General features: G+C 32.7%; 1 protein-coding gene across 1 annotated transcript in view; it reads left to right on the top strand.

The window, feature by feature from the left end:
* Window positions 1-14,195, top strand: part of LOC146998210 (tetratricopeptide repeat protein 36) — a 155,211-nt gene extending 141,016 nt beyond the window's left edge. The window contains exons 2-3 of the mRNA XM_085813654.1: window positions 10,654-10,842; window positions 13,764-14,195. Of these exons, the coding sequence (XP_085669780.1) occupies window positions 10,654-10,842; window positions 13,764-14,023 (449 nt within the window). The 3' untranslated portion in view covers window positions 14,024-14,195. The remainder of the gene's footprint in view (window positions 1-10,653; window positions 10,843-13,763) is intronic.
* The last annotated feature ends 263 nt before the right edge of the window (window positions 14,196-14,458 follow it).

The raw sequence follows: 14,458 nt of genomic DNA, 5'->3' as shown, positions 1-14,458 counted from the left end.
AAAAACACCTATGCCCGAACTAGTTAGTTCGAGTTTCGGCAGAGGACTATGAACATGTACTTTTTTATTTTCATTTGAGTAATATTTCTGTGTGTTACTTCTTGTTAGTTTTGTCATGTAACATTCTTTATGTAGTGTTTGTGTTTAATTAATTTCCTTTTGTTAAATGTTAAAGTTTGGTTTAAATTTTACCAGTTTTGTTTAACAACTTTACAGCTAGCCGTGGTCACAACGCTACATATTTAGGATAATTTCACATTCATCATAAAAGGCTTCTGATGCTACGATATTAAGTGACGAGTATTTCTATCCAGATTGTCTTGAAAATTATTGAATGATATTGACTTTTTTCCAAAAAGAGATCTTATTCACAGAATCATATAATTCGTATTGCAGAAAAAACACCGGCAGGCCTCAATATTCGCTTACAGCGAACTGTTAACATTATGCAAGAATTATAAATGAAGACTATTTCTGGTTTAATGAATTTTTAGTATGATTATTATAAAATAATTTTAAAGTAATAAAACTTCATGAGAATTTTTTTTTTAAATTTAAAGAAAAAGAAATCCTCATGCACTACAAAGTATCACATGAGACTTACAAATCGTAAGTAAAAAAGGCAAAATTGTAAGTAATAACATCAATTTTCAATAATACAATGAAATCATACACAAAGAAAAAAAAACACAAAAGAAAGTAAATACAAAATTATAAAAATGTATAGAGAAATCATTTGCAATGTTTAAAATAAAAGTCAACAAAATCGTTGAAAGCTCGGTAGGCCGAAGCTGAAGATACAAAATCATAACATTTCGGCGGCCAATGAATTTCAATTAATTTTAATCTGCATTCAATAGATTTCTTGCTTTACCAAGCAATGGGCAGTCAAAAAGTAGGTGGAAAACACTTTGCTGAACGCTAAGATTGCAATAACACAAATTGAAAGACGTGAGCTTAAACCGTTCAAGATAAACATTAAACTTACCATGTCCAGACAAAAATTGCGTAACTTTAAAATTGAGCAACAAGTCCTTACTTTTCAATCTCTCAAAAATAGTTGGGAAGAATGTTTTTCTAACGGATCCCTTATCAGAAGAGATATAATCACAGTTCCACTGCTCAATCATTTTAGCTTTGAATGATTTTTTGAAATAAGATTTTGGAATATATTTACATCAGCATTAATATCATTTTTAATTGCATTCTTAGCAAGCGAAACCATGTTCAGACAAAAATTGCGTAACTTTAAAATTGAGCAACAAGTCCTTACTTTTCAGTCTCTCAAAAATAGTCGGGAAGAATGTTTTTCTAACAGATCCCTTATCAGAAGAGATATAATCACAGTTCCACTGCTCAATCATTTTAGCTTTGAAAGCTGGAACCACGTCCATTCTGGCTAATTATCCACTTAATTGCAAAATTAATACACAGAAGCTCAGAAATATATACAGTACATTCCTTTATTGATTCATGAGAACATTAATAACATATTTTTAGCATTTGAAAGTTTATAAGCTCCTGCATCTGGAAAACGCGCTGGCCAAAGCAGAAGTCGAGTAACTTGTGTATTAAGGAGACGTAAGAAAGCATGGGTAACATGTGGTCTCGCACCATTTGAAAGGTTGAACGGCGGAATTCTAGAGAAATGGCACTGCCACGCGTCTCAGTAATGTAACTATGGGTAGTCAAAGTAACATACCTGAGGATCATAAGTGAACTTCACGTGTGGGCTCAATGATACTCTCTGTTTTCCACCCTTGGCCTACCAGCGACGAGCGGTAAATTTACTGAACACTGGTAGTTCGATCTGGGTTCGATTCCAGGCGAAGGGTTAGTTATATGAGCAATTTCTTAGTTTTTCCCATGTGTAACGGGTATATGAGTCAGTTTCATTTAAAAATTTCTCTCACGAAGGCATTCCTTCCCTTAGGCCAGTAGCTCTATCGTGCTTAATAAACCAACCAGATGTTCATCCAGTTGTTCGGCGGCTTATGACTTTGAAGAATAAAAGCTTCAAATGTCCGTTCCCATCATCCTTCCATATACGGATACGGCGAATATAATGCTGTAAACGAAAGGGAATTAATCAGAAAAAAGAACGTCGTGCCACTGATGCGTCCATAACATTATTGGGCACAACATGGTAGACACTGATTTTTGTGCTGTACAGTCAAGTCGAAGCAATAATGGCCTTTGTGACGTTGCAGACGCTGTGAGATCGTACATGCGCGTACCTGGTGATGTGCAACACATCTAGTTTCCTGACCCAGGGCACATGATGTCGCCCTACAATTTCTTGACAATGATACTATAAGGTATTTTCCTCCTCCTTCCAGCACGCCTTCGTGGTGTAACGGTAGCACACTCGGCGCGCATTCGTGGAGGTCCAAGTCCTGGCGAGAGCATTGCTCATTTTTCATGTCTCTTGCTGCAAAAGAGCATGATGACTCTATGATGTGAACAAGACGTTTATCGTCTAGGGCGTGGGTAAGAGTTGAGCTGTCACTCTCTGTCACCCATATCACTCTCTGTAGTTCTGAAGCCATCGATAATAAATTATTATAGGAGTTATTGATTCTTGACCAACGTGAACAGCATTTGCTTGGTATGAAAATCTACTGTACAAGTAGGCTAATGAATTGAAACGTGCTAGTATGAGTTCCTTTTTTTCATACCAGTCATAACATGACCTTACAACACATAATAAACGTGATTTCGAACGAATGAAAATGTTGATTGAAAAATCAACATTTTCAAGCTGCCTTTTTATACTGCTTCGAGATGTCAATACTAAGCACACTTTGTGAAATGTTAATCATTTGTATTGTATCCCAGCATATTATATATTTCATAAAGGCATAGTTTGAGGATTTTTGTAAGCTTATTTCAAGATTTTGCAATATAAACAGCCAGTGCAGTGGGAATCCGTATTTCTTCATTTAGCCAATAGGACGCTGTAAATTTCTAGAATTAGCAGCATATAGTCACTTTCCTATTAACAGACTCTGTATCTGCATTTCTAGAGTACTTCAGACGTAAAATTAAAGAGATATGTAAAGACTTATAACAGGGTGTGTTCCTCTTACTTTTCCGAAAGATTATAAAAAGGCTAGTCGATCCTAACAAGACTTTGATATATTAATTACTTAAGGTGAAATAAATGAATCTTAAAATTGATGCTCATAATTAGCAAGATTTTTGTTCATAGTGTTCTCAAGAACTCATATTAAATTCTTAAGTTTTATAAAATTATTTCTTTGGATTTTAATGTACACTGCTCAAAAAAAAAAAAAAAAAAAAAAAAAAAAAAAAAAAGGACAGTCCTATATCTCCCGATCTAATGGGCCGATTGACAAAATTCAAATTGCGTTCTTCATGTCTCGAAAGCGCGACTTAGGATATATATTAGATTTATATATAGCACTATTCTAACATAGGTATTTTGACACAAAATCGGACTTTTTCTGAAATAACATACCAATTTTTTTTACATATTTCGATTCTACGACTCAAATTACGCCTAAATATAAAATTTTGTAAAATTTGGATCGAAATTTACAGAGAAATTCACAAATTTATGTTGGCACTTTTTTGTCAGTTTGCGCCAAGAATACTTTACTTGGCGAACTTCTTAATATATGGCAACTTAGTTTCCTTTCCCGTGAGAAGAAAAAAAGTCACCATCGTTCCTTTTTTCCAAATAATATTGTTTATATTATATTTTTAATTATAACTTATTATTTTAAGTAATTTTTTCTTTTTCAAATTTCATTTTAATTGTTTAAGTTGCACTTTTTTTTTTTTTTTTTTCCGAATAACTGTTTTAAAAATTTCTATTTACCTATTCGAACTGCGTAAATAAAGGTGCAGCGTTTATTTATTTTTTTTTCAAATAGTTTTCTTTATATATATTTTTCGTCATAGTTATTATTTTAGGTCATTTTTAAATTTTTATACTTTTATTTTAATTGTTTGTGTTGCATTGTCTCTTCAGATAATTGTTTTAAAATTTTCTATTTATTCCTTCGAACTGAGCATTTTAAATATATTTATTAATATCAATTTTCCAGAATTTGATTTTATTTATTTGAACTGCGTTTCTTTCGGAAGAATACTTTGTAACCCAGACTACGATGAGTTTGAAAACTGCATACTATATTAAAAGAGAAAATACAGTAAAGCACAGTTTTACACGCCTTTCAATATTCCGTTCAGAAAAGATATATATAAATAAGAGAGATGTATAACCGACATTTTAACTTAGGATGACTTGCATACACTGCTTTAAACAGTTTTATCATTGTGCCCATTGCTTTACACAGTTTTATCCTACATTTGGTTTCTTAAAATGTTATTCATATTTTAGTCAAATATTTTATTTTTGAAATCGCAAGAATCAAATATCATAACATTGAAAAGTTTTAAATTAAAAAAAAATACAAATACTAAATTTTACGAAAAAATTTATTTTTCTTCTCTTTTTCTTTAAGCATTCTGAAAGTATATTGAAAAGTATCCAACTTTTCGAAACATTTTGGTATTTCTGACAATCATTTTAAATAAAGTTATCGCCTTCCATTTCATAAAGGCCCACAAACGGCCGAGTGGTAAAGTTGCTGAACACTGGTAGTTCACTCCGGGGTTCGAACCAAGGTAAACGGGCTGGTTGCATGGGCGTTTTCGTGGATTTTCTCATGTGTACCGCGTATGACAGCTGGTTTCCATTAGAAAGTTCTTCACGAAGTATTTCGTCAGAGCCTTTATCAGTCTTTAGAGGCTAAACATTTTGAAGGTATGAGATGAAAGGAAAGACTGATTTCATCAAAAGGTTTTGGTTTATTTTATTATGACAAAGCACACTACGGCTATCTGCCTAAGGGGAGGGATGCCTTCCTGGAGGACTTTCTAAGGGAAACTGGCTCGCATACACGTTACACATGGGGAAAACCACGAAAACGCCCATGCAGCCGCCCGTTCGCGGGATTCGAACCTCGGACCGAACTACCAGTGTTCGGCGACTTTACCGCTCGGCCGCTGTTTCATCAGGAAGGGAAAAAAACATCTTTAGGTGACATCCACATACATCACTGGATAAACTCTTGAATCTTCAAATAATTCGACTGAGAAAATCATGGGATTCACCATTTATGATACGATATGATGTTCTATAACGTAATTTACACAACCATATAGTTTAAAACCAGTCGCTCTTCACTTTAATCTGCAATGATATCGTTTTGTCTTTTCTGTTAACACAAGCTCATTTGATGGTATTTGCTGGTGTACACGTCCAAGTGTTTTCTCTTTGAACACCTAAATTCTTTGAAGTATCCTGAAAGTATATTCGAAAGCTTCCAACTTTTTGAACATCTCGGTATATCTGACAGCCAAATTTCCCTGCAAATGTTTGCTTACTTTTCTCCCTAATTTTCTTCTTTCCTTCTACAGTTATTTTCAGTGCTCACACAAGAAAATTAAGATTTTTCGACTGCTAGACTTCCTTACATTTTGCATTCTTGTCAATTTTTTAAAATATCAGTTATATGAATTGCGTTTCAACTAAAGACAGCTTTTCATTTTCTAGTCATTTTAGCTATAAATAAAGTTTAAAGCAAAGTCCAAAGGATAAATATTTTAATTAAAATATTTTTGCTAAATGACAAACAAATAAAACAGTCCAGCAGGGTTTATTCTGTTCCACAGAGTAACCCGATTCTTATATCGGCTGAAACAATCTAAATCATACTAAAGATCATGTTTTTTTTTATACAGTCTATAACGCGAGAGAAAAATTAGCTTCTTAAATCATTCTTTCTAAGAGGATTAATATAAAAGATTATATTTATATATATATTTTTAAAGCTGGGACTTGAACCAAACTGTCAAACTTTTAAAGTTTAATTTACATGGTGGTTATAATTAAAGTTTCAATTTGAAATGGTCATAAAAGGAAAACTACCGGACCAAATGTTATCAAACTTGGGAATCGTGTAAAGGAGTTTATGGGAATTTATTTTCCGCGGAATAAAAAAAAGAGTTCAAAAACTCACCACCAGGGGGAAAATGGCGCTGTATACAATATTGTTAAATGAAATAAGACACGAAAACATATGTTTAAAATACGTTTAATATTTTCCGAAACGTGTTACAAAGCATGTTCAATGTAGCGTCCAGCATTTTCCGAAAGCAAGTTAAATCATGTTACTGCATTCTCAACAGCAGCTCTTATCATATCAGGTTTGGTTTTGGTTTGGTTTATTAGATTACGGCAAATCACTCGAGGGCTATCTGCCTTAAGGGAGGGATGCCTTAGTGGAGGATTTTTTAAGGGAAACTGGCTCGTATACACGTTACACATAGCATATCAGGAGGAATGTTATCAGTGTATCACATTTTCATTTCTGCCAGATTGTTTAGATTATCACCATAAACAGTGCTTTTGAGATAACCTCATAGACAAAAGTCACAGAGGTTGAGGTCTGGTGGGAAGAGGGGAAGTTTTGGCCTATAAGACGTTCATTCGTGAAATGTTGCCTAAGTAACTAAGCGACACTCTTGAGGTGGTGCCCAGCCCTGCATAAAAATCGTAGTATCTAAAATGCCACGTTACTGCAGTTCATGTATCACGAAACATTTTAATATTGGCTCTAAGTGAGCTGCAATCGCAGTAGTCCAGCTGTCGACTGCTCTTCAGAAAAAAATAGTTCAGTAATAAAACTAGCTGTCATTCAACAGTAAACGGTGTGAAATGACTGTTATGCAATCGAATGCAGTAGGAGAATGCAATGGAACTAGATAGACAACATGAGAGATTTCTTTGGCCCAAATCGATTAAAAGCGCTTTGAATCAGTATCTTATGTTTTAGTGCCGAATTCAGGCTTAAAAAATTACAAATTAGCGATCTGTAAGAAAACGATTTCCAGATTGTACGCACTTGTGAGAGTGATTTACGATCTCACATTTTCTAATCGCTAATTCGTGGTTTTCATGGACGAAATTCTCACTTACAGGGATGGCGCACTTAACATTTATCGAATTTAACGTCTTTAAATGGTAATTTGCCTACTTCAAAGATTCTTAAGGCTATACAACATATTAAACCCGTTTAACAAAAGGTTAAGTTAGATTCCGACCCATATTTCGTTTAACAATATTGCATACAGCGCCATTTCCCCCCTGGTGGTGAGGTTTGGAACTTCCTTGTTTTCGCGAAAAATAAATTCCCATGACCTCCTTTACACGATTTCTAAGTTTGATAACATTTGATCCAGTCGTTTTCCTTTTATGACCGTTTCAATGTGGAACTTTAATTATAACCACTCTGTATATTATTAAATTTTAATTTGAAGCTATACCATATAATGCATAGCTTCAAATTATTTTCGCTTTTATGGAAAAATAAAAAATCGAAGCAAATATACTTAGTATAATGGACCAAAACTGAAAACATTTCCCCTCCCTCCGAAAATAAAATATTGAAATTTCGAACTTGAATTTATTGGGTTATCGAAATATTTAATTTGACTTATCTTCTAAGTCCTAGTTCCGACAACAATTCCGTCAAAAATTCCGAATTACTTAAGCTAAAGTAAAAGATTTAGTATATATTCACTGTATGTTAATAAATTAATCAGAGTGTAATAAAAATAGATTATAGAATTTACGCTGATGTAACTTTTTGTCTGACTGCACAACATGTAATAGAATAGAAGGTTTGTAGAGATCTGTTTTTGACATGCCTCTAAAAGTAGATGTCATATTAATTTTGTCTCTTCAATGTCAAAAAACTTTCCTTTGAGAGGCAACTTTAGTTTTTGGGAAAGAAAAAAAATCACAAGAAGACAAATTTGAAGAACATGCAGGACGATTGAGTACACATACTTATTTTCGGAACACAAGCGGTTCTCCGACTGGTTATTGAATAATGAAAAGATGCATTGTCATGCAATACAAAACATTTGGAATACGTTTTCTGGCTGAATAACGTAAGATTAAAAGTCATCTGCTTAATTCACATCCATTTACAAGTCAACTACTCGGGCAATTGCAGAATCGTTTTTATCCTGAGCTTGTAAGACAAACCTAATATCACTGGATTTAAACACTTCTTTAATCTTTCGAGAACGTTCCTTCTTTAGCTCATATTCCAAGAATATTAAGTGAATACAATTATTGCCAAAGAAATTGAATATTCATTTGCACTACGGCTTGTTAGTTTACTAACGAGTTAACAAAACTTAAATTCTGCTTTTTGTGTCTAAGAATACAACAATATTTTAAATATTTACAAATAAAATATTAAATTGGAGATTTAATTGGAGCCTCATCAGTTGCCTAGCATTTGAAAAAAAAAAAAAAAAAAAAAAACACCAGATTGTTAAATACTAATTGTTTGCTGCTCAGTCTAACCCAGGCTGCATGGTTGGTTTTCGTAGTTTTCTATGTTCTCTTTACAAAGGTTCTCTATGAAAGCATCTTAACCAAATAGCTCCCATGTTCTTTCTATGTTCAAATAACCAACTAACCTAGTTTAAGCGCGATTTCCAAGTGAAGTTACTAGTAAAATCCGAATACTCATTAAAAATCATGTAGCTAGCCAATCGGGAGTAAAATAAAAGATACTGCGCCAATAATTGAAATGTTGTTACGGTACGCTGTTTCTTAACTTAGATGGTCATTCCTTAATTAAATAGCCCACCAACGGCCGAGCGGTAAAGACGCTGAACACTGGTAGTTCAGTCCGAGGTTCGAATCCCGCGAACGGGCTGGCCGCATGGGCGGTTTCGTGGTTTTCCCCATGTGTAACGTGTATACGAGCCAGTTTCCCTTAGAAAGTCCTCCACGAAGGCATCCCTCCCTTTAGGCAGATAGCCCTTGTGTGCTTTGCCATAATTAAATAATCCAATCCAATCCTTAATTAAATATAATTGATTTGTAAATTCTACTAGAACTGACGGTAAGAATTGAAGTGGAAATAAGTAATATGGTGTGCAATCTTGATTAATATAAAATTAAAAATATTTGCATAGAAAAATATTTGCATTCAGACAGAAAGTTTTTTGAAATATTTGCAATTACTTTATAAGAAGGATTTATTAATAACCGTAATAATTACTTATTATATTACTGATGATTAGGATTCAATTCTTGACAATTACATTCTAAATTAGAATTTTAAGGATATAATGAAAATACGCTACGCACAAAAATACATTTTAGGAGAAAAAATGAGTTGATTTTTTATGTTTTAAAACTTCTTAAATTCATTTAGTAAACATCGTATCCTCGTTGTTTATTGAATTCAGAATGTTGGTGTCGTTTATATAATTATTCTTACTTGTCCATAGAATCTGCTGACTTATCCAGCCATTAAGTAGCTGCAGATCATTTCTACATAACCATTGAACTTCCATTAATTCAGTCTCTAGAGGGTTGTATATTTATGTCATAATTTGACTTTTATAAAAATGATTATTCTAAATCTTTTGTTTCTATAAAAATATATTGTGCTTTTAAAAATATGGATAATAGTATCAGCCGCTCTTTCAGCCACTTCAAAAGCAACAGTTTGTTTAGAAATAAATTATGCAATTAATGTCATAAAATTCAAATAAATATCAAACGAAAATTCTCAGTTTTAGACAATTCGATTTAAACGAAGTAAAGTAGCAGACGATAAAACGCCGAAGGTAAAAATTTACTCTTACAAAAACTTACTCTTAAATTTTTTAAAAAAAGGAAAGATACGAGAGAAATTAAAAAAAAAATATTTAAAAATTTGAATAATATCATCTATAATTTAAAAAATAGCCTTTCATATAGTATTAATAAATATTTATTACGCATCATTGAGGGAAAAAAATGTCATATAATTAATTCTCCGTAAAATTTTACTTGAAGTTTAAGGTTAAAAATATCTGTGGCAATTCAGTGTAACAAAAATCCATAGACCACATTTGGCGTTATTATCGCTCAAAAAAAAGGTGCCAAATTTCAAAACGCGAAATTATGTAAATTCGTGTATATCTTAGAAAATTTTGAATAAAAAAGTCTAATTTTTTGCGGATATGCTTAAAAATACACCTACTTTAAGATGATGGTAAAAATTTTATAGGTTATAATTCAAAATGTTTTTCGAAAAATCTATAGAAATTATTTAAAAATAGAAATTTAAAAAATAAAACGCAAAAAATGGGTAAATTTTATTTGGAATGAACCAAAATTTCGAAATGTGAGAGAAAAAATCAAAAAAGGTCAATAAAAAAAGAGATATTAATAAATATTTGCCAAATTCAATTAACATTGAGGAGCTAAAATTTTGAGAGCTAATATTTTAAAAACTATTCGTACGATTTTTACAAAACTTGGTATTCTGGCATAATTTGAGTCGTAGAGCCGAAATATGTAAAAAAATTGGTATGTTATTTCAGAAAAAGTCCGATTTTGTGTCAAAATACCTATGTTAGAATAGTGCTATATATAAATCTAATATATATCCTAAGTCGCGCTTTCGAGACATGAAAAACGCAGTTTGAATTTTGTCAATCGGCCCAGTAGAACGGGAGATATAGCACTGTCCCTTTTTTTTTTTTTTTTTTTTTTTTAGCAGTGTTCTAATCTGAGCCTTTCTGCTAATGTAATTCTTTCAGATGAAGAAGAGGATACCCCTTTAGTGGAACGAGCTAAGCAACTAGAGCTGAAAGCCGTGAAAGCAGCAGAATCCGGAAACGTCGACGATGCTCTCGAGATTTTAAGCCAATGTATTCAATTAGCCCCTAGAAGACCATCCGGGTACAATAACAGAGCACAAGCTTACAGGCTGAAAGGCGATGTAGCTGGTATGTTTACCTTAAACCGAACAAAATTCTGTATGCAGTGAACGTGATTGCAAAATCTACATCTAGCCAATCTTCTGAAACATAAGCGAATTTTGAGAAATGCTGAAAGAGTTCATAAAATCATATTTTAGAAAGTATAACAATTTGAAGTTTAAAAAATTGCAACAGTTTTATGTAGTATATTTTAAAATTTGTAACATTTTGCAGCAATCTACGTAATAAACTTAGCTTTTATATAAATATTTAACATTTTCCAGCTTTCCTCAAGTCGTACGTAAAATGTACGCATTTGCAATTTATCGCATTAGTAATACAGGACTACTCTAAATAATTCCTTAGATTTCAAAATTTTAATTCTAGACAATCCTTTTCATATAATCAATTACAATAATGATTAGTAGATGAAAGGAACCTCAAACACGGGAAGGTTTCTTCATCGATCTGTATCTTTTGCTGAATTTCCTTGCCAACTGTCATCACAGCATCACTGATGCATTCTCTGAGCTCTACCAGTACTTTTAGAACTAGAGGTATGTAAAACTAGCTTGCAACGTATTCCGAAATTAAGTCATATGGCACGTTATTCATGAGACCTGAGGAACTATGCTAATCATTCTAATCGAAATTCTAAATTCGTATCTTGTTGTCAGAGCTGAATTTTACAGGTGGCGCATGATTCCATGTGATTCAGTCAAACCTCGTACTTGCATTGTAACTCTATAGAACTTGCATAATATCTTGAATATCATTAATGGCTCACGATGTAGAAGCCCCTCAACAGTATTTAAAATTGTATCTATCCATCTCTAGTTCTGTACATGTGGAAGCTGACTTTGTCTCCTCATCCGCATTGCACCCTTCTTCCATCTCCGAACCATTCACTCGTCTAGCACTCTTCATACTCCCCCTCCCCGAACTTTTGGAGACACGTCTGTTTACTTATCCCTTCTCCCAAAAATAGCAATCCAGAAAATTTTGAAGTTAGTTTTGTGAGCGGAGCCATTTTGCCGATATGCTAACTGCTCTAGGAGATCGGCTGCCTCGCCATTCCATAATGAGTACAAGTGGTGTTAGGACTACTCATTCTACAGGTGTTAGGGCTCGGATTCGATGTTCAACCTCCATCGAAACTGATTGGTTATTAGGAAATATTATATGATCTATAATTGTTCATGATGAGTTACTTGAGTATTAAACGAAATCTATGAATCTTGTCGCGCGCGTGAAATTTTCCATCATTTCATTAAACACAAATGTCGTCCCATGCTTTTCTGCTCTTTCTGCTAAACTACAAAATGTTCTGGTGAGTTGACAATTCGTTTTTTTATTTAATGAGTCTATTCTGGATGCACGTTGCACTGCAGTAACATAAGAAAACGTCCCATATTCCCAAATACAAAAAACTTTCTTATTTTGTGGCCATTTTGTTAAGACAGTACACTCGCACTGTCACCTAATGAGCCATGATGGAATCTTTCTTTCTGCCACATGTTGTGTATCACATCAAAACTTTCAAAGTTTCTGTTTTTTCCTATATCTACGATTATAGGACGTGCAACAGACACCTTTGAAAAAAAAATATAAAATTTTGCAATTCGATGAATTATTTACAATAGCTTATTGTAAATTAGTTATTAATGAATATTGATACATCAGTGCATTTATGCTTTGCCAGATTTCGTTATGATTAATTAGAATATTTTGAAAATTTATAAAAATTTTCGTCCATCATTTTCTTTTTGTGTATTACTCTTATGACGTTCTGAACGACGATATTTTCCCTTCGCGATGTTTTCACCTATAACCATTCCATAAGCAAAACTCCGCAAACAGTCCGCCAAGTATATGGAGATGCAACTGTGAGTTGTGCCGATCTCTTAAAGAAGTGCCAGTTATTCACTGTGAATAGGGAATCTGTTGAAAATGTCATGCGTATAGGACGTCCGGTATCAGCGAGAACTATAAAGAACTGAGAGAAGAAATAAAAATTTTAGCGCTCATAAAAAATTAGAAATTAATGAAAAATGCAAAATTAATAAAACAATTAGAAGATGTGCAAATTTATTTACATTTTTTTTTCATCCACCTTGCGACTCCACTTGGGGGTTTTGACGTATAGACTGAATACTTCTGCCATAAGATGCGTTAAAGCAGAGTACCATTACCAATACAAATAGTACCATTACCAATACAATTCTCAATAGTACCATTACCAATACAATTCTCAATAGTACCATTACCAATACAAAAGGATTTCTCGTAGATAATGAGGTTTAGGAATTGTTGTAAACATTCAAAGTCAATATAAAAAAACAGTACGCTGTGATAACTTCTACAGCAAAACAGAACGCATGTAGTGTGCTATAGTGAAACAGTATTCTCCAACAACAGTATGCTATTTACTGATATATGATTCCAAAATGACAATAAGGAGGCGTGTTTTCGAAAACCTCTAAATGAGTGACCTTTCTCTTTTAGAACTTTTTTTATTTCTCTTACTTTCTTGACTCTTTACTCTTATTTATTCTTACTTACTATTACATGACTTACTTGGCACTTTACTCTTACTTACTTTATCTTACTTACTCTTACATGACTTACTTGACACTTTACTCTTACTTATTTTATCTTACTTACTCTTCATCACTTCAAAATTATTTGGATAAGATGAATATTTTCACGTTTCAGGAAAGGAAATGGAAAATTTTCTTTATTAAAAGCATGAAAATAGTATTTTCATTTTTAAAAGAAATGAAACAGCTAGTATTTTCAAAAGAATATTATTCTCAGGTTAGATTTGGAATATCCACAAAAATATTATGATGTAAAAGAAAAAAGATTTTAAATGCTTCTTTAAAATTTTATTATTAAGTTAATAACTAAGATTTACTTATATTTCAGTTTTTATATTTTCGTTACAGCTGCGTTGCAAGACTTGAATGATGCTATTAATCTGAGTAACGGAAAGGGAAGATCTGGATGTTTAGCCTACTGTCAAAGAGCCCTTATTTATCGCCTGCAATGTAAAAATCAAGAAGCAACAGAAGATTTCCAAAAAGCAGCAGAACTCGGTAGTGGATTTGCCAAATCGCAACTCGTACAGATGAATCCCTATGCAGCACTCTGTAATCAGATGCTTAATAAAGTTATGTCTCAGTATCGTAAGGGACTTGCACAATGAAATGATAACAACGTTGCTAAAGCTAATCAAAAGCTGATTATTTGATATTATGATATGTACTGGAAGATATATACAATTTCATAAACTTGTAATCAGGAAACTAAGTTTAAAATATGCAAATCATGATTATATATGTTTGCTGTTAAAAAAGAATAAAATGCTATCAAAGTGATTTTTATTGCTTTCTCGTTGTAGTCAAATTTCTTATACAATAAATTATGGTGGCCCATTAATGTGTGAATGTTTAAATCCATAAGGGAATAACAGAAGAATAACAGAATAAATAATATATGAGTTTTTTAATAAATTATTGGACTGGACCTGTGATATCGGTGAATGAAGAAAGAAAATAAAATAAAAAACCGATTGTATCGTAATCAATAAACTCACGGTAATTAGTAAACTTATAGTAATTAGTAAACTTATAGTCATCTG

This window comes from Stegodyphus dumicola, chromosome 3, assembly GCF_044657685.1.
Source record: "Stegodyphus dumicola isolate Sdum_Otavi_A_Nest chromosome 3, ASM4465768v1".
NCBI classification, from domain to species: Eukaryota; Metazoa; Arthropoda; class Arachnida; order Araneae; family Eresidae; genus Stegodyphus; species Stegodyphus dumicola.
The sequence above is the reverse complement of the archived record's forward strand: the minus strand, read 5'-3'. Positions and strand labels throughout refer to the sequence as shown.